The following is a 27,435-nucleotide window of genomic DNA, read 5'->3' on the forward strand; positions in this document are numbered from 1 at the left end:
AGGCAAGACAGAGGGAGAAAGGTGAGGTGCCACCGTTCCAGGCCACCTCCCCCAGGTGGGCCTGCACGCCACTGTCTTCCGGGATGAAGAGCCAGCTCCCCTCTCCTTTCCCACCTCGGATGAGCCTCCTCCAGGAAGCTTCAGTGCGGTTAGCCTGCTCTCAAGTGCCTCTCTTCCTCTCCACAGAACACTTACCTGTGCTTTAGTGATGTAGCTACTATGCCATCCGTCCATTAATTTTGAGCCCAGGTGGGTGTAAGTGCAGCTGGGTATGAGCCTAGGTGGGTGTGTACCAAGGTTGGCTGTGTGCCCAGGAGGGCTGTGTGCTTAGGTAAGTGTGTGCCCAGAAGGGCTGTGTACCCAGGTAGGTGTGTGCCCAGGAGGGCTGTGTACCCAGATAGGTGTGCACCCAGGAGGGCTATGTGCCTAGGTAAGTGTGTGCCTAGGAGGGCTGTGTACCCAGGTAGGTGTGTGCCCAGGAGGGCTGTGTACCCAGATAGGTGTGTGCCCAGGAAGGCTGCGTATCCAGGTAGGTGTGTGCCCAGGAGGGCTGTGTACCCAGATAGGTGTGTGCCCAGGAGGGCTGTGCCTAGGTAAGTGTGTGCCCAGGAGGGCTGTGTACCCAGGTAGGTGTGTGCCCAGGAGGGATGTGTGCCTGGGTAAGTGTGTGCCTAGGTAGGTGTGAGTCCAGGTGGGCTGTGCACCCAGGCAGGTGTGAGTCTAGGTGGGCTGTGCAGCCAGGCAGGTGTGTGCCCAGATGGACTGTATGCCCAGGTGGTTTGTGTGCCCACATGGACTGTGAACACACTGGTATAGACTCCACACCTGGTTTTGCTTATGGTCACAGACCCAGTATCTGGCATATGGTAGATGATGGTTTTGGTTTAGGTTTTTGGAAAGTGACTCCTAGCAAGTGTTCAAGGGTGGTTAATTCCCAAGGACATGCTCCCAGGAGAAACTGGAACCAGTGCTGGGCAAGCAGCTCAGGGAAGGGCAGGAGGCCCAACAGGGGTGACCTCAGGCAGAGCCATGGGGCAGCTGTGGCTGACCCGAGGGGTCTGAGTGTGAGTTTGTCCCTGCTGAGGTCATTGGCTGTCTTCTCTGTCCAGGAGGGAAGAGCGGCTGCAGGGCCTGGGGGCTGGGCTATAGAGGGGGGCCTCGGAGGGACCACAGCCATAGCAGGAGGATGGGAGAGCCAAGACAGAGTTCTGACAGTGTCCAGCCCAGTGTCCCCCCTAGACCATCCCAGGCTGGCCTTCAAGAACGGGGTGACCGAGAAGCTCAGAATTCGCAGGATCTACGTGCACCAGGTGCTCCGACACAAGAGGGAGAGTGCCCTGAGTGTCATCTAAAGTGGCCCCTCCATAGGCAGCAGCCTGGGGCCAGCTGACAGCCCTCATAGCCACAGCACCTTGAACATGTGATCCCAACACATTTGTAAGTGCGGGTGATTGAAAGTTTGCACACTGTACGCCACCGTGTGTTTTCATTTCCTTTCAAAATCTGCACAAGTCACAGTCACAGGTGTGTGCAGGTATCATCTGACATCAGCCAGCTTCCTTCTGGACCCCAGGTCCTGCTTCCTGGACACGTGAGGGCAGACCACCAGGCCCAGAAGCCCCTGGCCTTAGGTGACGGGAGGCTGCCCCGAGTGGCACGGGAGAATGACATTACCCTTCCCCTTGACATTGGGTCTCCGGGCACCGGGATGGGTCAAACGTAAGATGCAGGAGAGTAAAGATGGGAAGACCTGTTTGCTCGTCCTCCCACTGGGCCTCTGTCCCCAGGCTGGCTTTGTTGGTCCAGCAGCCCCTTTCTGACTTCTAGGGACTTCCACTGTGTTAGGATGTACGTTTGTGTTTTTAGTTGAGGTAAAATACCCATAACACCAAATTTCCCAGTTTAGCCAATTGAAAGGTTATGATTCACTTGTGCCCCCTCCAGTGGGTATAATTTGCAATCCCAGAATATTAAGTTGAGCATCTTTCTAATACACCTGTTGACAACTTGGATATCTGCTTTTGGAGAGTGTTCCAGAACTTGGCATAGTCTCTATAAGGTTATTGGAATTCTATGAACTTGCAGGAGTTGTCAATATAATACGCAAACTGGGCTGTGTCAGTTAAATAGGCTAAAAATATCTTTTTCTGGACTGTGTCCTGTATTTTCCTTTATGATGCCTTTTGAATCAATTCTTATTGAAATGAATAACTGAAGGATACAATTCAGTGGCATTAAGTGTGGTCGCATTGTCACAAAATCCTGGCCACTGTCTAATTCCAGAGCTGCTTCACCACCAGAAAGGAAACACGATGTGATCTTCACATCTCATCTCCCTTCCTGTCTCCCTTCCCATCTCTCTTCCTGTCTCTCTTCCCGTCTCCCTTCCTCATCTCCCTTCCCCGTCTCCCTTCCTCATCTCCCTTCCCCGTCTCCCTTCCCCGTCTCCCTTCCCGTCTCCCTTCCCGTCTCCCTTCCCCGTCTCCCTTCCCGTCTCCCTTCCCCGTCTCCCTTCCCGTCTCCCTTCCCCGTCTCCCTTCCCGTCTCCCTTCCCCGTCTCCCTTCCCGTCTCCCTTCCCCGTCTCCCTTCCCGTCTCCCTTCCCCGTCTCCCTTCCCCGTCTCCCTTCCCGTCTCCCTTCCCGTCTCCCTTCCCCGTCTCCCTTCCCGTCTCCCTTCCCCGTCTCCCTTCCCGTCTCCCTTCCCCGTCTCCCTTCCCGTCTCCCTTCCCCGTCTCCCTTCCCGTCTCCCTTCCTCGTCTCCCTTCCCGTCTCCCTTCCCGTCTCCCTTCCTCGTCTCCCTTCCCGTCTCCCTTCCTCGTCTCCCTTCCTCGTCTCCCTTCCTCGTCTCCCTTCCTGTCTCCCTTCCCGTCTCCCTTCCTCATCTCCCTTCCCGTCTCCCTTCCCGTCTCCCTTCCCATCTCCCTTCCTCGTCTCCCTTCCCGTCTCCCTTCCTCGTCTCCCTTCCTCGTCTCCCTTCCTCGTCTCCCTTCCTGTCTCCCTTCCTCATCTCCCTTCCCGTCTCCCTTCCTCATCTCCCTTCCCGTCTCCCTTCCTCATCTCCCTTCCTCATCTCCCTTCCTCGTCTCCCTTCCTCATCTCCCTTCCCGTCTCCCTTCCTCATCTCCCTTCCCGTCTCCCTTCCCGTCTCCCTACCTCGTCTCCCTTCCTCGTCTCCCTTCCTGTCTCCCTTCCCGTCTCCCTTCCTCATCTCCCTTCCCGTCTCCCTTCCTCGTCTCCCTTCCTGTCTCCCTTCCCGTCTCCCTTCCTCATCTCCCTTCCTGTCTCCCTTCCCGTTTCCCTTCCTCATCTCCCTTCCCGTCTCCCTTCCCGTCTCCCTTCCTCGTCTCCCTTCCTCATCTCCCTTCCCGTCTCCCTTCCCGTCTCCCTTCCCGTCTCCCTTCCTCATCTCCCTTCCCGTCTCCCTTCCCGTCTCCCTTCCTCGTCTCCCTTCCTCATCTCCCTTCCTGTCTCCCTTCCCGTCTCCCTTCCTCATCTCCCTTCCCATCTCCCTTCCTCGTCTCCCTTCCCGTCTCCCTTCCCGTTTCCCTTCCTCATCTCCCTTCCCATCTCCCTTCCTCGTCTCCCTTCCTCGTCTCCCTTCCTCGTCTCCCTTCCTTCTCCCTTCCCGTCTCCCTTCCTCATCTCCCTTCCTGTCTCCCTTCCCGTCTCCCTTCCTCATCTCCCTTCCTGTCTCCCTTCCCGTCTCCCTTCCTCATCTCCCTTCCTGTCTCCCTTCCCGTCTCCCTTCCTCATCTCCCTTCCTCATCTCCCTTCCCGTCTCCCTTCCTCGTCTCCCTTCCCATCTCTCTTCCTCGTCTCCCTTCCCGTCTCCCTTCCTCATCTCCCTTCCCGTCTCCCTTCCCGTCTCCCTTCCTTGCAGCTGCTGACAGTCTCTTGTCACCTCCACGTGTTTGTCTGCTCTGGGCTTTCCATGTAATTGGGGTCATATGACACATGGCCTCTTGTGCCTCACTTCTTTTCTTCTGGAATCCTATTTCCAAGGTTCATCCGCACCGCAGCAGGTGTCAGGGCATCGTTCCCTTATATGGCTGAGTGACGTCCCGTCCTGTGGACACAGCACACGGTATTGTCCCCTCATTAGTGACGGACATTTGGGCTGTTGCTGCTTCTTCCGGTCATTCTTTCTGCCAGATGTGGCAGTGCCAGTGATCTGTCAGGTACAGTTGGCACCCACCATGCTGCCCCTGGGATGAGGAGTGAGGGACCTGCCACATTGCCAAAGGGGAAACTCTTGCCCCTTGGGGATTGTCCCTCTCATGGAGGAGGAGTGACAGTGCTCCTGGGCAAGGTCTGAATCTTGAGAATTAACTGTACCTGGGTGAGCCCGTGCTGTGCCACTTAGATGCTGTGTCACCTTAAGCAGGTCATTTTTATCTCTGAACCTGCTTTCTCACTTGTCAAATAAGGTATTGATTCAGGCTGAGGAGTTCTAATCTGAAAATCCAAAATCTGAAATGCTCCAAAAATCCAAAACTTTTTGAGTGCTAATAGTATGTTTAAAGAAGATGTTCATCGGAGTATTTTGGATTTGGGGTTTTCAGATTAGGGATGCTCAACCAGCCATGCGAGCATTCCAAAATCTGGAAAAGGCTGGAACACTTTGGCTGCAAGCATTTTGGGTAAGGGATGCTCAGCCCATAATTCCTGCCTCCTCGGTGGTGTCGCAAAGATGAAATGTGGCGCCAGGAGGCTGTGGCACACTGCAGATCCCATAACACCCAGCACACGGCTGCCTGTTTATCTTGTTGTTGAGCTGAATTCACATAACACAATAAGCTATCTAAAGTGTGCAGCTCGGCGGTGGCATCTGTGCCTTCACAGTGCTGTGCACGGTCACCTGCAGCTCGTTCCAGACACTCGCCATGCCCAGAGGAGAACCCACACCACTCGCCCTCCCATTGCCCTGGCACCCGCCAGTCTTCTCTCTGTCTGATGGGTTTCCCTGCTCCGGGTATCTCGTGATACCATGTGTGGCTTTATCGCTTCTTTCTGTGACTTTGAGTTAACCCACGTTGCAGCCATGTCTGTGCTGCTGTCATGGTGGGAACGTCAGATGGTGCAGCCTTTGTGGCCAACAGTTTTGTGGCTCCTAAGAAAATTAAACATACACCTGCCATGTGACCCAGCAGTTCCACTCCTAGGAATATAGCTAAAGGAATTGAAAACAGGCTTTGGGCAGCACCTGTGGCTCAGTTGGTAAGGTGCTGGCCCCATATACCGAGGGTGACGGGTTCGAGCCCGGCCCCGGCCAAATTGAAACCAAAAAAAAAAAAAAATAGCCGGGCGTTGTGGCGGGCGCCTGTAGTCCCAGCTACTCGGGAGGCTGAGGCAAGAGAATTGCTTAAGTCCAGGAGCTGGAGGTTGCTGTGAGCTGTGTGAGGCCACGACACTCTACCAAGGGCCATAGAGTGAGACTCTGTCTCTACAAAAAAAAAGAAAAAAAAAAAAAAGAAAACAGGCTTTGGAGAAACACACCTGCGTACAGATGTCTGTGGCTACACTGTTCCCAGTAGCCAAAGTGTGCACAGCCCAAATGGCCATCGGCAGGTGACGAGGGCGATGACCCGCAGCCCATCCATGCCGTTGAATGGAAGCCTTCACCATCATTGTCACTGTAATTTTCTCGACTCCCCCCAACCTGTCAGAATTAACCTCAGGTGTCGTCACCCTCCCAGGAAGTCTAACCCAAGTGTGGAGACCAACCCTCTCCTGACCAGGGACCCCGTCTGAATCTCCACAGCACCTCTTCCATCCTAGCTCACGCACTGCTTCCTTCCCAAGTATTTGTTGCACCTGCCGTGGACAAGGTCATTCTCCCGGGGAGGGACAGACAACTAAGTCGGGGGATGAGCGCACCTGGGGTGGGGAATGTGCCGTGCCCAGAGTTTTGGGGCTATGTGGGTACTAGGGTGTCCCCCCCTTGCTCAGGTGGATGAGGAGGAGATGTTTGCACCAGAGACCCAGTGAGGAGAAGAGGCAGCTTTGCAAAGAGGGGGTGACAAGCTTTTCTCGAGGGGGTGACAATCCTTGGTGGGGCTAAGTCGGGAGGGCAGGAGTCCCAGGGCTCCAGGGTAGGCCATGTTGGGCTTTCTGTCTGAGTCGGGAGAAGCCTCAGAGGCGTTGACACAGGGTGAAGGGGGTTAGGGCATATATGGTGTGACCCGGAGGGAGGGGCTTACACCAGTGTGGGAGCAGCGAGGGTGACCTGGGCAGGAGACACCCAGGGGTGGACACAGTGAGGGGATACTATCCTGACTTCTGGTTCACGCAACTGTCCCTGCTGCAGAGACCTTGAGGGCAGGGGCTGAGTCTCAGGCTTGGAGGAGAGGCTCAGGAAAAGGGACTGTGGTATGCATGGGTCAGTGCAATGTGCGGAGTGAGTGGGCAGTGGACAGAGCCAGCTGCACCTGCCAGGTCATTGCTGGAGACTGAAGTGAATCCTTGATTCCTAGGGCAATGGGGAACCACAGGCTGGGCCGGGGGAGGCAGCTGTGTGTCTGCCTGGCCAGGGGGCCCCCTAAGGGTCACGGAGCTCTCCATCCCCTAGTGGGTGATCCTTAAGGACATCCCAGCAGATGGTGCCGTCCAGAGGGCCGGCTCCCTAGAAGGACTGGCTGTGTCTCCGGCTGTCACCTGCTCCTGGAAAGCCTGTGCTGTGTGACTTGCTGGCTTGTTGGCTATTTCCCTCTCACCGTGTCACTTCCATGACAATCATGAGAGAACCTGGGGACAGTAGCCACGGTGACATCCAAGACCTCAAAAGCACAGCCAAACAGTTCCAGACTTCTAAGCATGACCACTGAGGCTCTTGGGAGAACATTCTCAGTGGGGCAGAGACTCATCAAATTCGTGAAGGACCCAAGCTTGGTAAATCTTCAGAAACGCTCGGATCCGGCAGGATTTTAAACTTCAGATGTGCCTGGACCAGTTCCCACAGGAGAGACTGTGGACTTAGCACAGGGGAATCCTGTGCTGATGTCTTTTCGATTCTCAGATACTTTCCGGACCCTGGCAGGGCCCTCGTGGGCTCTGTTTTAGGCCCTATGGTGGCAGCTGTATGGAACACACTTTATAAAACTAATAAACATGTAGATCAAGAGTTAACAACAAACTGTGCTGAAGGCTATGATGAGAAATAACAGGAAACTTAGCATATGGGTATGAAGCATAGGACGTTAAGGGATGAGTAGGAGTTCACCAGGGAAAAGCAGAGGGAATGACACGGGAGGAGCCCTGTTGTAGCTAAGCTCTTCCTGAGTAAGAAGAAGGGGCAGATACCACTGGAGCATGGAATGAGGAGAGACATGACCTTAGAGAAGGTTAAGAAAGGGAGGCCTGGACTCAGGTCACACTTGGGGTTCTGTATCTTACCCTAAATACCACTGTGAGGTCAGGCAGGTAAACGCTGCAAGGCCCTGCTTTTCTGGGGGGTGGGCAAACCAGGGCGGAAGCTGCAGAGCTGTGCAGGGACAGTGATGCTGGTTTGCAGCTCAGGGCTAAGTGAAGGTCAGACACAGGGTCAGAGGTCGTAATGCTTGTCTTCTTTCTTCCTGGGGCCATTCAGTAAGGTTTTCTTTGAGGACCTTTCCAAAGGCACCACTTAAGGCAGCAATTGTCAGACCCACAAACCAAATTCACTTGCCACCACTTTTTGGTAAACAGTGTTTTTTCCATTTTATTTTATTTTATTTTATTTTTATTGTTGGGGATTCGTTGAGGGTACCATAAGCCAGGTTACACTGATTGCAATTGTTAGGTAAAGTCCCTCTTGCAATCATGTCTTGCCCCCATAAAGTGTGACACACACCAAGGCCCCATCCCCTCCCTCCGTCCCTCTTTCTGGAATAATGTGGAAGACATTATTCTTAGTAAAGCATCCCAAGAATGGAGAAGCATGAATCCTATGTACTCAATTTTGATATGAGGACAATTAATGACAGTTAAGGTTGTGGGGGAGGAAAAGCAGAAAGGTAAACAGTGTTTTATTGCCACATAGTCCCAGCCATTGATTATATAGATCATCTGTGGAGGCTTTCAGGGTCCCCGCAGCAGCAGAGCTGAGTGGCTGCCACAGAGAGTGTGTGGCCGGCAAAGCCGCAGATATTTATTATCTAGCCCTTTACAGAAGACTTTGCCAGTTCCTGACCTAAGCAAAGTGAGGGAGGGACACATTTTCCAAACAGAAATCTGTTGGCTCAGAGTCTTCCCAGCACTTAAAAGTGTTTAATCCTTCTGAAAAGTGATACAGTACACAGACTGACATTTCTTTGTCGTTGAGCTTTCACTGACATCATAGAAGAACTTCACCTTGTGCTATAGGGTTAGAAAGTCAAAGTTAGAACTCAGTTTTTGAAAATGTTGGGCAATGTTATGTGTCTAAATTTATATTGTGGTGCTAACATCTCCTGACGTGTTTCTTTACTTTTTGTCCTTTCTCTGAAATGCTAGTTTTTTTCTCTTTCCTGTTAAATATGAACTTTGGGAGGATGTCTCTACAAGGTGCTTTTAGCCTTTGCAAGAGTACAGGTGGGCTTCATGAGCAAGAATTCCTCCGTGCTCTGCAAATGTAGAAACATCCTGGCCAAGTCAAATATCAAAACAGGATGACAGTGATGATGAGGAAGTTGGTTTTCCAGATTCCACCTTTCCCCTTTTCATATGTGATCTCCTGTTGCCAAACTCCATCCAGAATTTTCAGATTCACTTTATTTCCATATTTGAGCTGATTTTCACTTGGAGAGCTGGCCATATGTCTGCCAGGCACCAGCGACCACTGGCAGAATTGCAAGGTTGGTACTGAACAGATGGGCTTTCTGGTTACATGTGCTGTTTCTTCCCTGACACATATCAGAAAAAAAGAAGCCACTTCAGTAACGCCTTGATTTTTCCACCCATGTCAGAAGCATCAATGATGCCCATTTACCTAGTCTTAATTTCAGCATCCTTGCCTCACGGGCTGCTTCAGATGGCTAGAAGAAGTTTAGTGACTTGGGAAATTTTGAGGGCCAATTTCTGCTAAGATGTTAGAGAATCCTTTTATCTTTGGAACACAAATATTGGAGAGACTTTTATATTCCCCAAATATATTGTCATTATTACTACTTAAGGGAAATACACTCAAACTGCTGGATGTTGGGTTTATGGCTGAAATGTTGACAGCTTTTGTGGGTTATTGCTGTCCAGGCAGCGAGGTATAAATAGGGGTTGCCTGACCGATCTGTTTAGGAAAGGCTGGGTGGACAGCTGAATGGTGTTGCTTCCTGCGGGACTTCCCAGAGCCTTCACTATGCTAATATGGAGTGGGGCCCTTTAGGAGATGCTTTTACTGTAGACAGTATTTTCCCCACTATGTTCATCTGCTGAGTGTCTCCCCACGCTGGGGTTGGAATGTACTTTGGGAAACACTGGTGTCATGCCCAGAGGGCAAACTTAGATCAGGAAGCCTAAGCCAGACCTGACACTTGACCTTGAACGTGGGCATCCCTGTGCCAAGCCTCTACTTCCTAAATGTAAAATGGGGCTGAAAACTAGTCTCTGCCTCCTGGAAGAGCACTCGGAAGGGCGTGGTGGCTGCCACGGGGGTCCCCTAAACGCCATCGTCCTAAGTTGCGGTATTCCTTCAGCTCTCTCTGGAGCTCCGCCAAGCTTTTGTCGTTTCTTCTCTGTGTTTCTTAGCTCCTCCTCGAACCAGTGACAGAAAGAAAGGAGACGTCCTTTGAGTTAGTGGGGGCAGCTTGGAGGGGTGGAGGCCAACATGAGGCTGGGATGCAACTTGGGAATATGGCCCCGGGAAGGCTCCCGGCGGTTGTTAGCAGCTGCCGGTCTGCCCTGGACTCTGCTTTCACGCTGTACCACACCATGCCATGACTCTCTTCCAGGCATCTGTTGGTTCCCTTGTGCATTTATGCCCATGTGCAGGCGCCGTGCAGGGCACCAGAGAAGGGAGAGGACTCTAAGCCAGGAACAGTGATTTGCTGTTGATGAGGTCACTGAAAAGGGCAGTGGTTATTCTGGCAAAAAAAGACCATGGTCAGATCATAGGTTCTGATGGACAAGCCCACGGAGCTGCAGAAAGAAGGCAGCCAGAGTTCCAGTAATCGAGCCATAGGCATTTCGGAGTGTCCCCTCACTGAGTTGAAAGGAACGCGCCTGGTCTGGCATCCCTCCCTGCCCTCCGCCCCACACCAGGAACAGGTCCTTCCTCCTCTGCTATAGCAGTGTGATGGTGGCGCTTGTTGTGTACCTCCTTCTGTCCCCAGACAGTGTGGCCCTCCTGTTTTTGCTGATCAGCACACTCAAAATGTCATACTCCGAAGTCGCTGCTCAAGAATTTTCCTGGGGTCGAGAAGGTCAAGCCAAGAATACTTGCCCATCTGGGAGACTTAAAATCTATTTTTAAAATATTGTTTTGAAGGTTCAGATCCATCCTGGTGATCAGTCTATTAAAACACCCAGGGCTGCTTGGTAGACGCTGTCACCACGTGCCTTGCGTCCTGGCCACAGGCAGGCGTCTTTTGACCTCTCTTCAGACTCTGTCGCCTGTCATGTACTGGTCAGCTCCTCTCCGGCCCCTGCTCCTCCCTCGTCCCTGTCCACGGCAGTGGCTGGGTCATCTGCTCTGCATCCTCCAACACTGGGGCTAAGAGAAGGCTCTTGGAAAGATGACGTGACTTCTCAGCCCCTCTGTCACTGGCAAGTACATGACCTCTGGGCCTCCACTGTCCTCATCTGTAACACAGGCAATGAAATTGTTCTCTGCTACAACCACAGTGGGAATGGAAGGAGCCTGGTGCACAGAAGAAATGCCTGATGTCACTGAAGGGGGACATTAGAGGATGGGCAGGAATAGGTCCTGGCTCCAGCATTTGACAAGCTCTGCACCTCAGGCTCACGGTCAAGCAGGTGTTTATTTGCTCACCTCCTGGTGCCAGGACCCAGTAAAGATGCCCAGGACCCAGCCGCAAACACGGCCGTTTGCGGCCGTTTGTGGCCACTGTTCCTGTGGTCATGAAGCTGGGGTTCGTTCTCCCGTGAAACGCGGATGACAGTTAGTGAGCAGTGAATCCCAGGACCCTGGGTGAATGTCCAGCGCTATGATGGAAGGTGTTACGAATAAAGGGATTGGCCCTTCTCTAGGTGTGGAAATTAGCCTCTTGGCTCCTGAGGTCACCCAGTATGTTGATTCTAGAACAGTTCTTCCCTTGTAGGTCTATAGGACCTGTTGACTCGGGTAGGTGTGTGGACTCAGGAGCACGGGACAAGTTCACTAACTTCCCTGAGCCTGAGAGGGGACCTGGAGATGATGAGAGTTCAAGAGACTGGAGCCTGCCCCGTGAGCTGCGGGCACCCAGTGTAGGCTGGACAGAGCTGCCTGCTTGGTACTTCATTTGGGGACCTTAGCGGCCTCCAGCTGGAGATTGTGGGTCTCACTTCCTCACACAGATGCCAGGCGTGAGAAACATCTTTCATTAATTAACCACTAATTCCTGGAAGGTGGCAGAGGTGGCAGAGGCGTGGTGGAACTTGGTGCTGCTGTGTCTCTCAGAGGATAGCGGGGACCCGCTAATGTGTTTGCACCTTCCAAAATCTCCCCTGTGTTAGAAGGTTGTTCCTAGCAGCTTCAGGGAGAGACACAGAGGGTTCTCCCTACCCGTCCTTATCTCTTGGGATGCACACATGCAGGCCACACTCACCCACCCTCACACAGACATCCACTCGTCCAGGTGCACGCATGTACGTACCCGCCCTCGGGGATGGCCCCTGCCCCAGTGTTTGAGCGCAGGCCGTGCTCAGGATGACCACACCCACCCCTTGCTCATGCAGCCCCCAGTGAGCACCTGTCCTCATGCAATCATGTCCTCTGTCCTCAGGTGGTTTATAAGTAATTCCTGCACTGGACCACTTGACACTTATTTTGAAAATTCTGTTCTTAGGCAGGAAGCACAGCCCTCAGGAGCCCTCAGGGAGGGGAGAGGGATTGCTTCCTTCTAAACGTGTGCTGAACGGCAGTGTGTCACTCTGGGCATGAGGTCTTTGTTTCCCCTGATGACACCAGGGCCCCTTGAGGAGCCGCTCAGATGACGGCCTCTGCCCTGGGTAACACATTGGATATTTGGCAAATGAGCAAATCAGACCTTTTGAACTAAGGTCCCTCTAGTAACTCCTGCTGAATTTTTAATCAAGTTCAAGCCCTTGGCAGTAGCCCTTCCCCACCTCCCCTGTGCACCCACCCCACTCAACCCCACAAACAGCCTGCCCCTTGCTGGCCACAACCCCATTGTGGGCCAGCTCCTGCTCCCCCCCAGGTCTCCGTTTCAGTAGCCTCTGGGAGTCGCCCTCCTGAGCCCTCCCTGTTTCCATGGATGGTGCCCTCCCTTGTGGCTTCCTGGAGCAGGCCCTGGGTTCTGTGGTTCTGTCCTTCCTTGTGTCCATAAGGTCCTGGTCCAGGGTCCTCACTGAGGATGATGTGGATTCAGGATCGTGAGCCCTGGGTGCAGCTGTAACCAGCCAACCCTGCCATCAGGGAGCTTTAACTGGGGATGGGGCTGAAGGACTGGAGATGGCTATGGATAGGGCCATAGGTATGTGTGCACGTGTGTGTGGAGAACCAGGGGCGCTATCTTATGTGGGGTGAGCGAGAACAGTTTTCTGATTAATGGCTTTATTTATCATTCATTTCCCACCTGTGGCTGCAGTCCCACAAAGGCAGCCAGTCTGCCCCTTTTGTTCTTTGCACACCCTGTGCTAATAGGAGACCTAGTACCTGGGTGGTGTCAATCCAATGGTGAAATGAAGAAATTATTGAGTGTTCCTAATGGGAGAAGGGAGTGGCGTTGTGCAGTGATTGTGCTGTGTGTCAGAGACAAGGTGGGGACAGTGGAACCTGCTCCAGCCACTGGGGCAGAGTGGGATGGGAGGCAGCTGATTAAATCAGTGATGGTGGTGATTGTGGTGACAGTGGTCATGGTGATGGCAGCAGTGGTGGTGGTGGTACTGGGGATGGTGGTGGTGATGGTGAAAGTGGTGATAGTGATATGGTGACTGTGATGGTGGTGATGGTAATGGTAGTGATGGGGGTGGTGGTGACGGTGGTGATGTTGGTGATGGTGGTTGATGGGGGTGGTGGCAGTGGTGACGGTGATGATGGTGGTGATGGTGGTGGTGGTGACAGTGGTGATGGTTTTGATGGTGGTGGTGATAGTGATGATGGTGGTGGTAATGTGGTGGTGATGATGGTGATGGTGGTGATGGTGATGGTGATGATGATGTTAATGATGTTGGAGGGCCCGGAAAGAAAAAGAGGTCAAGCCTTCAACTTCCCATTAGTCAGTGGCAGAGCCGGGATGGGACCCTGGGGGCCTGGTAGCAGCTCTGCATTCTTCAGCCACATTGTGCTGGTTTCCGTAGGCACATGATCAATGTTAATGCCCCATAATGATGATGATCAAGTGGCAGCAGAGCAAGAGAGCTATATAGGTTTAGCAATGAATTTGCATTTTGTCCTAAATGAAAAAGGGAGCTCCAGGGGAGGTGAGTGAGCAGGAAAGGGCAGGGTTAGCGTACCATTTCTAAGGATCAGCTCCTGGGGAGACCAGTGAGCAGGCCAGGGAGGTCTCTGGGACAGCTGCTGGCAGCTGGATCAGGCTGTGGCAGTGAAGGTCCAAACAGAACTGGGCTCAGGTCTAATTTCTGCTCTATGTGCTGCTCTTTTCACCTCAGCTACTAGGAGGCTCGGACCACACGTGTGCCCTTCTCTGGAGCCCATGTGGTGTCAATTGAGAGCTCCCTGATGCTGTTACTGATCCAGAACCCCCTTCCTTCAGAATCCCTCCAAATTTCCCTCCATATTCCTTCTTTGTGTACATTTCTGGCAGCACCACTGGTCCTCTGTGGAGGGAGGTGAAGTGTAAATACAGTGATGGTTGTACCGCCGTCTCTCATGGTCATCTCTGGAGATGTTCATCTTTATCTTTAAACGAGCCTGTAGGCTTGTGGAGATCAGTCCTTTCCTTTCCCTGTTGTGCCAAGAAATCTTCAGGACAGCCAGCTTTCCTGGACCATGTGGACTATCGGTTCTGCTCCCATCTGGCGTCTGTAGGTGGAGGAAGAAAGACAAGGATAAGAACACAGAATAAATTGCCTCTGGGAAGAAGGGACCCGTCTGTATCCCGCACTCACGAACTGTGGCCTTGGGGAGATGATGGCCGATGGATATGTGGTCACTGGCCTGTGTTTGCGTGACTCAGGGCAATTGCTAGGCTCCTACTGGGTGCCAGGCGCTGACTGTTGGGACATTCTCAAGACCACAGCAGAGAACGTCATTGTCCTGGCTTCCCTGATGGTTGCCGAGCCACAGGGAGGAGTCTCCAAACAAGATAGCCCTGAACTCCTCTGAGGAGAGTGACCCTCTGCCCGGGGCCGCTTCATGGCCTGTCTGTGGACACAGCACTTGCACAGTTAGCCCTCAGTTCCTCTTGGCTGGGGAGGGAGGACAGCCACACGCCCTGACTGGCCTGGGGTGGCCCTGAGTCATTCTTTTTGTCTTGCTGTCCCATTCTGTTGTGCCCTTCGTGACAGAGGGCTGTGAGGGGGTCTCGAGTCAGTGTGCTCAGTCCTGCCCACCCTGTGGCTGACGAGATGGGTAGCTGCTTCAGACCTCAGTCTGCTCATCTGTAAAGTGGATATAAAAAATAATGGTCTCAAGTGCATCGATTTACTGTGAGGATCATGTAAGGTAGTGCTTTAGGACAGTCCTGGTTTGCACAATGACAACTTTCACTCCGTAATTGCTATCATATTACTTTCATAACACAATTTATTACAATGAAAATGTCTACCCAGCGTCACCCGCACTGGCATGGTACGGTGATCAGACAATGTGATTGTGTGTGGATTACAACATACTATCAGTGTGTTATGTCTACAGAACGTATGGCCACCCTGTGGCCTCAGGGGTGATCAGAGGTGGAAGTGAGGTGAGAGGGGTGAGGGGCTGCCCAAAGGCCAGCATTATAGACATCAGACCTCAGGGGAGCTCTAGGGGTAGGCGGGTGGGACCCCTGGGATGCCCAGGCCATTGCCCTGTGTCTGGAGGCCTCAGCACAGCCACAGGTGCTAATGGCTCCTTTGGGGCAGTGGTGGCACAGAGACACCTCAGGTGGGAAACTGGCTCTCCACGTCCTGCATGGGCTTGAGGGGCTGGCCTGGCCCTTGGACTCTGGTAGCCTCCTGCTACCCATGAGCTATCCTGTTGGCGTCTGACTCCAGCCCTTTCTCTGGTGTGTCCAAGGCTCTCTGGGGATCTCGGGTGTGTGTGAACTCAGGGGTCCCAGGCTCCTCTGCGCATGTGACTGTGAGGTGCCTTAGCCTACTGGGTGTGGGAATGACCCTGTGCTGGCTGTGGAAGGCTCGGGGGGTGGGGTGTGTGTATATGTGGGGGGCCTGCAGTCCTGATAAAGGTTGTGATCAAGTCCCAGCACCCATGCTGGGGACACCACAGGTCTGCCACCTTCCACCCATGTGACACTGGGAGGTGAAATTCTAAAAGCCCATGTGGGACTCAGTTCTGTGTCACTGCCAGAAGAAACATCCCTTCCCTGTCTCAGGAGGGGCCTGGGCCACCTCAGGCATTCATCTTTGGTCCTGTCATGGTGATGGCCTGAACCCTGATCTACACAGTGACCCTGGGACGGAGGTGCAGGCTGAGGATGGGAGGGACACTTCTCTTCTTCGTGTGGGTCTCCAATGTCACCACTGTGTTTTCCGTTCTAACTGCTCCTTGTTCTTACAAAGTAATAACACTCCACAGGCCTGCAACATAGCCTGTGGAGAAGCACCTGTCCCCTCCCTCCCGGCCCCTGACAACCAGCGTTCCCCATTTCCGTAGGTCCACAGCCATGCTCTCTGCACACCCCATCATGGGCCGGACACAGCCCCCCTCATCCCTTGGGCGCCTGTGGCACATGACTTTGCACACTGTTGTGGGTTTTTTTGACCTAGTGTTTACCCCAGATGAGTTTCCTATCAGAACACACAGATCTGTTTTATTCTTTCCCATGTCTGCACCCAGGTTGTTGAGAGGGTGGACGGTTGCTTGGCCAGTCTCCTCGTGACGGGCGTGTGGGTTGCTACCAGGCTCTCTCGACAAACAACACACCACGAGCCTCCTGGGACGCCTGTCTTCATGCATGCCAGGGTCTGCACACAGGACCTGGCTCCTGGAGCCAGGAGGGCTGCTCCCCTTCGTGTGTTCATGGACCAGCTTGTTTGGCAGCCCTGCATGGTGCCTGTACAAGACAAGAAACTGAGCCTGTCAGGGACAGGAGAAACATACCGACTTCCCAGAGTAGAGAACATTTAGCTGAGGAGCTGAGGTTTATGAGGCAAAGAAGCAGCTGGGAGGGGAATGAGCATGGGTGGGATCAAAGCACGAGCCAAGGTCCTGGGGCAGGAATTACAGAAGACCTCAGATCTCCATCATGGAAGGCCAGAAGATGACTTGCGGGGGACTTCCAGTAGACTGTGGGAGGGAGGGGGCTCCATGGGAGGCGAATGGAGCATGCAGACCCCTGAGTGTTTGCATGGCCCTGAGGGTGCACCCAGGTCAGAGTGAGCCCCCAAGGGTTTCCATTGCTCTGATAGCCCTCTTGGGCCCGAGGCTATGAGGAATCACTGGTGAACCCTTGGGGTGAGGGCAGTCACCGTGGCTCCCCAGGAGTCTCGTGAGCTTGATGGGCACGTGTTGACCTTTGTTTTGGTCTTGACTTTGGTTTTCCAGATGAGATGGACCAAACTCCCCCAGTGCGTTCCGAGTATCTGGTCTCAGGGATTCGAACTCCGCCTGTGAGGAGGAACAGCAAACTGGCTACCCTGGGCAGGATCTTCAAACCCTGGAAATGGAGGAAAAAGAAAAACGAAAAACTGAAGCAGACGACATCAGGTAAGCCTCTAGTGACAGCAGGCAGCAGGCTCTGCCCAGGAAATGTGTCATTGTCACGGCATCATAGGGCTGTGGCCTCTGCTGGTCTGTGTCGTTCCAGCCTCACACGGGGGAGCAGACTGCACTCTGGAGCCCTCTCTGGAGCCCTCTCTGGCCACCCTTCTGCATTGGCCTCTGCAGATCCCACCTGGCCTTTCCAGGCCCTGGCACCCATGTGGCACCCAGGACCCAGACCCCAAGGTGCCCAGTCATACGGATCTTATTAAAGGCACAGACCCCAATTTAAGACAGGGCTGGGCCCAAGACACAGGCTTTGGACCAGATTCACTTGCTGACCTGCCTGTGCCAGGTAACCAGCTGGCCCACCATAGTCTCTCACACCCGGAGTCTCACTCTGAGCATGCTGCGGCCCAGGTCTCACCCCTCAGGTTCCAGCTGAGTTAACTGTCTTGGGACCTGGATCTTGCCTCCTACTGTGTGCTAGGCACTGTGTCAGCTGCAGGAGATATAGCTATGAGCAAATAGTCACAGCCTCTGCTTGAGGCCAGTGCATCTGGGGAGGACTGAGGATAAGCCCTACAAATGGTGAGTGGGACAAATTGGACCCAGAGGGCTCTGGGCAGGGGGTCGTCTAGGTGACCCAGCCGGTCCTGGACCACTGTTTCCAAGAGCCCCAGGGTGGCCTTGACACCTGAGGCCTCTCCTCACTGGCAGGCAGAACCAGCCTCCTAGCCGCTCCTGTAATCTACCTTGGTGCCCTGTCCCCACCCCTCCCGCCCAAGGACCCAGAAGTGCCCCCACCCCCTACTTCAGCTGTGTCCTCACACCCCACCAGTCCCAGCTCTGTGGGAAGTTGGGTGGACTGGATGGGCGGTACAGCTGCTCCTGCCTCCTCAGAACTGTGGCCATGAGACTGTGCCTCAGACGGGAGACACATGTAGTGATGGCAAGCATGCAAGTGTCAGTAAGAGCAGCAGCAGCAGAGCACGTCCCATCCTGCCAGGCCACACTCTTCATCCTGCACATCTCAGGGATAGAAAATACACTCAGAGAGGGGAAGTGACCCACCTGGGGTCACATAGCCAGCTGGGGGAAGCCTGGGGCTGGGACCCGGCCAGTGGACTTGGCCCTGGCCTGACCCCCCGGGCTCTGTGAGCAACAGTGACTTGAGGCACAAACCATGAAGAAGACGGTATCTCAACCGCACCTAGTAGCTGGGGCTGAAAACAATTAGCAAGGAGCCGCTCCTGTGGGGTTAGCCTTGGGCCTTGGGGACCAGCCCCGGTATATGGCTGTCTGGGATATTGCCTCTGGGGTCCCCAAGGTCCCTGTTCCCTTCCCAGCTCTGAAGAGGCACAGATTCCAGGGCTCCAGGGATGGCAGAGACAAAACCCACCCACATGCAGCCCCCAGAGGCAGGGGCTGTGGTGAGGGCTTCCGCCATCAGCAGGTCCTCAACTCACGCTTTTTTCATCCTTTACAAAATCATTTTCTTTAACCACTCAAGGAGTGGATTGACAAAGTCTCCTTGTCAAAGCAAAAACAAAATAATTATCATTAATCAGCAAATCTTGAACACCCCTTATGTGCCAGCCCTCAGGGCATAGGAGGGACCAGGCCTCGCCCACCCCCAAGCTTTCCGCAGGGTGGGGAGTTGGGTGACAAAGTGAGCAGGTGACTAACCTTGTGAGTCAGCCACAGACTCCAGTGGGGGCTGCAGAGGGTCTGAGCAGGCCCTGGGGAGGAGGGAGGCAGGGGTGGGTGTTGCTTTGGGTTGGGTGGTCTGGCGAGACCTGGGTGAGGTGGCCACATGGAGATGAGATATTGGCCCCTGGAGAAAGTCAGGGAAAGCATCACAGCAGTGGGAACAGCTCTTGAAAGGCGCAGGGAGCTGCAACAGGGAGACCTCTGTGACCTTGGGTGGCACTCTCCAGGCTCACAGTCCCCAGCTATGGGACTGGAAGGTCCAGCTTTGCCCTCTGAGGACGCTCTCACTCCCCTACATGCTGTGCCCTGGAGTTCACCAGGATGCTTTGGGGACAGTAAGGTCACAGAGGGTCTTGCACTGTCCCCACCTTCAGCTCACTCACTCAGCCCTTTGGAAATTTGGGGAGCAACCCTGCATTTTGTTACTTGCGCCTGAAAGTGTGGGTGTTACAGGGGGGAGCATTTCAAACCCCTTGTTGGCCAGGACAAGGTAAAATGAAGACAGAGAGGAAGGGAGACACGGAGGGGCTGTGGTGGGGTTGGCGGGGACGGGGACACGCTGCAGACCGTTCCTGGATGCTTCAGGGTAGGGGGAAGTGGCATCATGGTACCTGCCCTGGCAGGGCTGGATCCAGCTCAACCGCTTACCAGCCACCCTGCCTGTAGAAGACTGACACCCCGGTCCCTGAGAGGGCACAGTAAACCCTTGTGCCGAATTTCTTGGTTACTGGGAGGACCTGGAGTCGCTGCAGGCAGAGTCCCACATCTGCGTCTGCACCCGCCCACGCACTCAGGGCCACTCAGTTCCTCAGAGCTTTGCCCTGTTCTCTCGCCTTGATTTGCTGGCCGGGCCACAGATTCCTTCCTGACACCTCCCAAAGGTAACATTCGATTTGTAAGTTTTATCCACAGTTCTGGCACCTGAAAATTGGTTTGGAAATTGGGACTACAGAAAGGAAACTACACTCTATGCCCAAAAGTGCCTTCACCCTGCTGTGTTTGGGTTTCCTATTGATCCTCAGCTCTGGGGTACACATCTTCAGGGAAGCTGCCCTGGAGGTCCAGGACGGGCTGGGTCCCCCAGACAAACCCCTGCCCCGTACCCTCTGGTTGTGATTTATCCTCCCACCATTTGTAGGGCTTGTCCTCTGTTCTCCCCAGATGCACTGGCCTCGGGCAGCAGCCCTGCCCATCTTGCTCATAGCTGTATCCCTGTGGCTGACACAGTGCCTGGCACACAGTAGATGCTCAATAAATGTGTAACCAGTTTCCATCAATTGGCTACCTTATTGTCCTTGCCTGCTCCCAGCCACCACACACCATGAAGGTGGGGGCTGAATTGGTTTTGTTCCCTGGTGACTCCCTAGTACCCAGCACATAGTAGGTGCTCAGTGAACACTTCTGAATAAGCGAAATAATTCCATTCACTGCCTGCTTGCCATCTGCCTTCCCTGCTGGACATGGACCCCAACAGATGACCTGGCATGGGCCATAGTGTTTACACATGCAGAGAACCAGCGGGCTGGTGACCCAGCCTTCATAGCAGGCACCTTGTCTGAATCTTTCAAAGAGTACAGGTGATTTCTTAGTCTCATATTTGAAAATCAGGGCTCGCCTGGAGACAGCTAGTTGTCTGGACAGTTGGAGAAAAGGAGGTGATTGTGAAGCCTGAGGTATCTCCAGGAGGGAAGAGAGAAGTGGGGAGGGTAAGGGGCTGAGTGGCCAGAGTGCTTTGTTCTGGGATGGGGAGGCAGGAGGGGCTGTTCTGTGGGAGGAATTGACAAGATTTGCCAAATCAGGGCTGGTGGAAGGGGCGTGGGGAGCGGGCCTCCTCCCTCCTTGTTCATCTGGTGGATTCTTTGAAATCTGTTAACTGGTGGTTTATTGGAAGAAGCTCCAGTGGCAGAGTCTCACGAAAGACTCCGGGCTGTGAATGGGTGTTGCTCGTGGTCAGGGCGCATTTAGCAAAGGCTGACACAGATCACCGAACAGCACCCGAGGGTGCTGGGGGCAGGGAGAGGCTGCATTCCTTGGCTGGTAAGTGAAGGAGCATTTGGTGGAGGGTGGAAGGGTGCTGTTTAGATAAAGCTCAGCAGTGACGGCCTTGAGAATTCCACAGTGCTCCCATCGCTGTGCTCTCCATACATTGCTGGGCAGATGGCTTAGTAAGAAACTTTGGAATTGCTGGACAGATTTTGCCCTCCCACCCCCAGTGGACCAGGCCCCTCACCCTGGGCCACCTGCTGCCCCTCTTCTTTGGTTGCTCCGCCTTGACACTGGCACTGACTGTGGCCTGGACAGGGGCCAGCGGTATCTTGACCAGGACTCACCTTCCTGTTTGTGTTGCAGTACTGGAGAAGAAGATGGCTGGCAGGCAGGGCCGTGAGGAGCTCATCAAGAAGGGGCTGCTGGAGATGATGGAGCAAGGTCAGTGCCCCCGGCCCCAGCACGTGTGTAGGGCCCAGCGTCTCATGGGAGCCCAAGAAGCCCCTCTGAGACAGGTGGGATCAAAGCAATCCACTGTCTAGATGTGGCAGCTGGACCCAAATGAGGACTGCAAGGGTGCTCACCCCCGGGGGATGGGGACCCCGAGAAGGTGGGTGGGGAGAGAGGGCCTGGGTCCAGTGACGCCTCTCATCTTCCTTGCCTCATAAGCCAGCTGAGGAGGCAGACGCATGTCAGGGCTGCTGCAGGAGCCCAAGGCCACCCCAGACTGAGTGGGCCAGGGGTCTGAAGTGAACCAGGTGTCTCTGGAGGGAAATTGAGGGCAGCAAGCCTTGCCTCCGAGGGAGCCTGCTTGTCACTGTCCATTCTCCTGCTGTGTAACCCCTGTGCTGTGTCACCCATTATAAGTGTGCAGTTATAGTATAATACTCACACAGACACCTGGGGTACACCTGCCACATGTTTGCTCACAAAGTGCCTTTTCTTTTGGGGCAAAGCCATAATTCCTCCTGGTGCAGGGTTCCCCCACCCTTAGGTGGACTAGTTGGAACTATTGGCAGCAGGTGGTGCAGCTGCCCCTGCCCAGCTCAGGCCGAGTCCAGGACCCCAGCCCAGAGGAGGAGAGTGAGGACCATGCTCAGGAGGGGACGCAATGTGCCCCCTTCCAGGATGGGGCAATGGGTTTCCCTGAGATTGGTAGAGAAAGCTGGCTCAGCCACCTGCTTCTGCTGCCCACAATGTGGGGACGATTCTGCAGCTGGGGGTGCCCCCGTGTGGTAGCTGCCTGCACTGTGGCCTTCAGGTGGGACGGGCCTTGGGAGGCTGCCAGGAGGGAGGGTCACAGAGAAGGGATAGAGAGGGGATCACAGTGAGGGTGTCGGTCCAGCCAGGGGACCCCCAGAGCTGCCTGGGGTCCTTAGCAGTCCCAAACTTGCATTCGAACCTCCTTGGCCAGGACAGCAGCCAGGAGTGGCCTCTGTCCTGCACATGCAGAGGGAGGTTACCACCCTGGCAGGGTGTGGCCTCTGGACAGGGCCTACAAGACAGTGCCCAGGGAGATGGAATGTGTCCGCGGCACCAGCTTGCTGTGCCCCGTGTGTGATTTTGTGAAGGAGACTGTGGACAGGTGTGGCACAGGCACCCAGGAAGCCCCTGTCTGGCCATGTGAGATGGGGAGATGGGAAGGGAGGTGACCGCCTGTCATCTTCACTGCTCCATCCAACTTCCTCAAACCTCACAACTAAGAGGGGTCAGATCAACCCCTGTGGCATGAGCAGTCCCCATCTCTGCCTCTCCCTGGTCCCCAGCCCAAAGGCGATGAGTGAGAGGGGGCCTGTGTGTGTCCCTGGGGGAGATGAGTGAGAGGGGCCTGTGTGTGTCCCTGGGGGAGATGAGTGAGAGGGGCCTGGTGTGTCCCTGGGGGAGATGAGTGAGAGGGGCCTGTGTGTGTCCCTGGGGGAGATGAGTGAGAGGGGGCCTGTGTGTGTCCCTGTGAGAGATGAGTGAGAGGGGCCTGTGTGTGTTCCTGGGGGAGATGAGTGAGAGGGGCCTGGTGTGTCCCTGGGGGAGATGAGTGAGAGGGGCCTGTGTGTGTCCCTGGGGGAGATGAGTGAGAGGGGCCTGGTGTGTCCCTGGGGGAGATGAGTGAGAGGGGCCGGTGTGTCCCTGGGGGAGATGAGTGAGAGGGGCCTGGTGTGTCCCTGGGGGAGATGAGTGAGAGGGGCCTGGTGTGTCCCTGGGGGAGATGAGTGAGAGGGGCCTGGTGTGTCCCTGGGGGAGATGAGTGAGAGGGGCCTGGTGTGTCCCTGGGGGAGATGAGTGAGAGGGGCCTGTGTGTGTCCCTGGGGGAGATGAGTGAGAGGGGCCTGGTGTGTCCCTGGGGGAGATGAGTGAGAGGGGCCTGGTGTGTTCCTGGGGGAGATGAGTGAGAGGGGCCTGTGTGTGTCCCTGGAGGAGATGAGTGAGAGGGGCATGTGTGTGTCCCTGGGGGAGATGAGTGAGAGGGGCATGTGTGTGTCCCTGGGGGAGATGAGTGAGAGGGGCCTGGTGTGTCCCTGGGGGAGATGAGTGAGAGGGGCCTGGTGTGTCCCTGGGGGAGATGAGTGAGAGGGGCCTGGTGTGTCCCTGGGGGAGATGAGTGAGAGGGGCCTGTGTGTGTCCCTGGGGGAGATAAGAGAGAGGGGCCTGGTGTGTCCCTGGGGGAGATGAGTGAGAGGGGCCTGGTGTGTCCCTGGGGGAGATGGGTGAGAGGGGGCCTGTGTGTGTCCCTGGGGGAGATGAGTGAGAGGGGCCTGGTGTGTCCCTGGGGGAGATGAGTGAGAGGGTCCTGGTGTGTCCCTGGGGGAGATGACTGAGAGGGTCCTGGTGTGTCCCTGGGGTAGTTGAGTGAGAGGGTCCTGGTGTGTCCCTGGGGGAGATGAGTGAGAGGGGCCTGGTGTGTCCCTGGGGGAGATGAGTGAGAGGGGCCTGGTGTGTCCCTGGGGGAGATGAGTGAGAGGGGCCCTGTGTGTCCCTGGGGGAGATGAGTGAGAGGGGCCTGTGTGTGTCCCTGGGGGAGATGAGTGAGAGGGGCTTGTGTGTGTCCCTGGGGGAGATGAGTGAGAGGGGCCTGGTGTGTCCCTGGGGGAGATGACTGAGGGGGGCCTGGTGTGTCCCTGGGGGAGATGAGTGAGAGGGGCCTGGTGTGTCCCCGGGGGAGATGAGTGAGGGGGGCCTGGTGTGTCCCTGGGGGAGATGAGTGAGAGGGGCCTGGTGTGTCCCTGGGGGAGATGAGTGAGAGGGGCCTGGTGTGTCCCTGGGGGAGATGCTGTTTGTGTCCCTGAACGACTTGCTTTCACCTCCCTGCATCTTCCTGTACAAGTTGACTTGGCATTTTCTTAAATAACTTAAGGAATTTCATACCCCATCCCTGGATCTGAAAGAAGAGAGTCACTACCCTAGTGCTAGGCATGCTTTCCTCTGGGAATCGGACAGGGACAAATCAAGACTGCCTGGTTCCCATGTGGTGGGGATGCGGGGGGACGTGTGTGCGTGTGTGCGTGCTCATGCATGTGCACATATGTGTGCCCACATGTGCTTACAGGGTGCATGCGTGCGCTCTCCCATGCACATTCATGTGCATATCTGGCATGTCTCCACTCCCTGTGGCTGCTCAGTAGCAGCCCTGGGTAGGGGGAGAGGGCATCTGACTGAGGGCCGGAGGGAGGCCACGCACAGCGAGAGGCTCAGCCACAGCCCCAGCGCCGCCCCGCCCCCCCCCAGCGTTTCTTAGCAACACGCTGCCACTAGTGCTATTTTGGGAACTGGAACTTTTCATTGAGCATGATTATGAGCCGGCGCTCTGAGCACAGCCCAGAAAAGTCCTGCACGGGCTGCAGAGCTGCTGCGGGCACAGGTGGAGGGGCTCTGGGACTGCAGGTGGGCGCAGAGCTATTTTCAAATCTGGCTGGAGGCTGGAGAGCTCTGGGCCTTCCAGGTTCACTGTTCTGACCACGTTACTGTTGCTATTTTCATGATGATAGTGATGAAGATGTCGTCATTATCACACTAAGAGCAGTGATAGTTATAGCAGCAACGCACCTGTGCATCCTCTGACTTGCTATCCACCCAGTAAGCAGTGGACGGCAGCCCCACCTAGTGCCCCGGGTAGGTGTGACTGTGGTAGAGCTCTCCTGCTACCCAGCTGGCTCGCATGCTCCCTCTGTGTCACCAGGGGCCAGGTAAGTAGTAGTCGAGTTTGTCATAGCTGTGTGTCAGGCACAAGGAAACCAGTCAGGGGCTGAGAAGCTTTAGTTTCGGGCTTTGCAACATCTAATTTTGGTTGAGTTCTCTCGGCTTGTGTCAGGGTCTGGTTAGTAGGTACTGCCGAGGGTAGCCTTTGGCCCAGGCTGTCTTAATGTGACCTTGGAGCTGAGAATGCTGGAAATTGAAAAATATTATGCAGCACAGGTGACACCGTGTGTGGCCCACAGCATCTTAGATATTGGCCAGGGCCACTGATGTGGCTATAGAAATGATAACTTTGTAGCTCCACATCCCCAGACTCCCCCCCGTGGGGACAGGCATGCAGTAGGGGAATGTGGTCAGCAGAGACGAAAGCTCTAGCCCTCCGAGGGGTAGGGAGGAGGTGGGCCCAGGCGTGGCCGACGTGCAGATAGGGGGTGCTGGCTTCATGCCAGACACGTTCCGTACATGAACTCATTTAATTCTCACCATAATTCCATGAAGCGAGTAGCAACTTTATCCCCATTTTATAGATGAGGAAATTGAGGCCCTGAGAAGCTTACTGTTTGGGCGCAAAAAACCCTGTATGTAGGGCATGGGATACGTGGGCTGGGTGCCCATGTCCTTTCTGTCTGAGCAGGACCCCATAGGGCGTGAGAGGGACACTGAAGGGCTGGAACAATGGGCAGGCGTCAGGACTGATCCATGAAGCAGGACCCTGACTCTGAAATAAATCTCTCTGGAAGAGAGCAGGCTAGCGTCCCCATGCTGCAACCCTGGCCACATCAGCACCCCCACTGCTACCCTGCATTGTGGCGTCTGCCTCCGTGAACCCACTTCAGGGATTGAGGGACCATGTAGGGACTCCATGTATTGAGCTGTGACATGTGTCCAGAAGACGTGGCTATGGTTAGCTGGCTGAGGCCCTGCAGCTGGGTGCCTGGACGGTTCTTTTGCTCCCCGAGTGCTGAGCTCTCCTCATTAAGGTCAGGCCCTGGGGGCACCCAACCAAGGGCCAGGCCGCTGGAGACTTCAGAAGCCCCGAGAGGGGAAGCCCCAGGTTCTTCCTTCCTGCAGCCCTCCTGGCCCTGGGGACTCCCTGCTCTGTGCTCCCATTCCTGGGCTCAAGATGCCACTTGTGGTCATCTGTGTGGCCTCCTCCGATCGTGAGCTACCTGCGTTCAGGATATTGGTCATCTTAGAAATTGGCCATCTGCTCCTGTATAGGAAAAGGTGGCCACCTGCCTGGGCCGGTGGGGAGCGTGGTGACAGAATGTCCAAAGTCTCAGCTCGGTTTGTGCCCTACTAACCTCCACCTCACCAGGGCAATGGGTAAACCTTAGCGTAGTGGGTGACTCAGGGCCTCCTGGTGGTATCTGCAGCCTTAGTAATGCCACCTAAAGAACAGCCTGGGCACCTCAGGGGTGTACTACAGTGACCACTTGTTCCCACCTGATGTGCCAGCAGGCCACTCAGACATGTCCTCAGAGGGCAGCCAAGGGACACAGGTGGGTGTGAGTTGTGCCAGCACTTTTGAAGCTGATGGTGAGTCAAACACACTAATGTCCAGCTGGACAAAGAAAACCACCAGGCAGGGTCAGAGAGGGACACCCCAGAGGCACATGGCAGAGGGTGCGGATGCTGGTGGGGTGCTGGCCAGTCTCCTGCAGGTGTGGAGGAAATGGGCCCGGCAGAGAGGGTAGTGCAGGGGCACCACCTGGGACCTGGCGGGCACACTTCCCAGGAAGACACTTTGGAAAGGGCAGTGCAGGCCAGGCTGACAGCTGATTTCCTTGCAGATGCCGAAAGCAAAACACGCAGCCCCGATGGAGGCCCCGGGCTTGCACAGAGTGAGCCTGCCACACCCACACAGGAGGCTCTCACTGCCAGAGACACCCAGCCTGGGAGTCCCTTGGCCGCCGGCACAGACCAGGCCTCCCTGATTGAGCCACTGTCCTCGGCCACCCATTTGGACGATGCAGGTACAGAATAGAGTCCATGCAGGGTGGGGCTCCTCCTGGGATGGCCGTCCACATGGGTGGCAGCTGAGGTCCCCAGCGAGGGCTCAGTGGGAGTCCTCATAGACTTGGCTCTCAGGCAGCTACCCCCCAGACCTCGGCTCCTAACCCTGCCACGCTGAGCCGCAGGGCCCAGCTACACATTCTTCACCCTCTCCTCCCAAGTCTGGCATGGCCAGTGGGTGACAGGGCTTGAGGACGCTCATCTCCAACCTTCCTCCCAGGACATCTTTGCCCCTTCACTGGGACCTTCTGGTCGGGAAGGTGCTCCCTAATGGATAAGTGTCCAGGATGTGGGGTTCAAGGACCTTCCCAGTGGCCTAAATCAGCTGGTGAGTGGTGGCGATGGCTCCTTCCACTGCCCAGCGAGCTCTGCTGGCCTCAGCCCTGTCTTCTCCCTGTGAAATGGGAAAGTGAGGCCCCTCTCTGGGTGGGGCTAGAGGGTGGGAAGAGCTGCACTGCCGTGTGGGGTGAGGACGGGGTGGGAAGAGCTGCACTGCCGTGTGGGGTGAGGACGGGGTGGGAAGAGCTGCACTGCCATGTGGGGTGAGGAACAGGTGGGAGGAGCTGCACTGCCATGTG

The 27,435-nt window shown here is 55.2% G+C and overlaps 1 protein-coding gene across 6 annotated transcripts in view; it reads left to right on the plus strand.

Moving 5' to 3' along the window:
• The window catches only part of PHACTR3 (phosphatase and actin regulator 3), a 222,029-nt gene that overhangs the window by 124,948 nt on the left and 69,646 nt on the right, over positions 1-27,435 (plus strand). For all 6 annotated transcript variants that reach the window (XM_053574690.1, XM_053574689.1, XM_053574692.1 and 3 more), the window contains exons 2-4: positions 16,799-16,960; positions 21,017-21,094; positions 26,635-26,817. In XM_053574690.1, coding sequence (XP_053430665.1) covers positions 16,799-16,960; positions 21,017-21,094; positions 26,635-26,817 — 423 coding nt within the window. The remainder of the gene's footprint in view (positions 1-16,798; positions 16,961-21,016; positions 21,095-26,634; positions 26,818-27,435) is intronic.

The sequence above is a fragment of the Nycticebus coucang genome, chromosome 21 (genome assembly GCF_027406575.1).
Source record: "Nycticebus coucang isolate mNycCou1 chromosome 21, mNycCou1.pri, whole genome shotgun sequence".
NCBI classification, from domain to species: domain Eukaryota; kingdom Metazoa; phylum Chordata; class Mammalia; order Primates; family Lorisidae; genus Nycticebus; species Nycticebus coucang.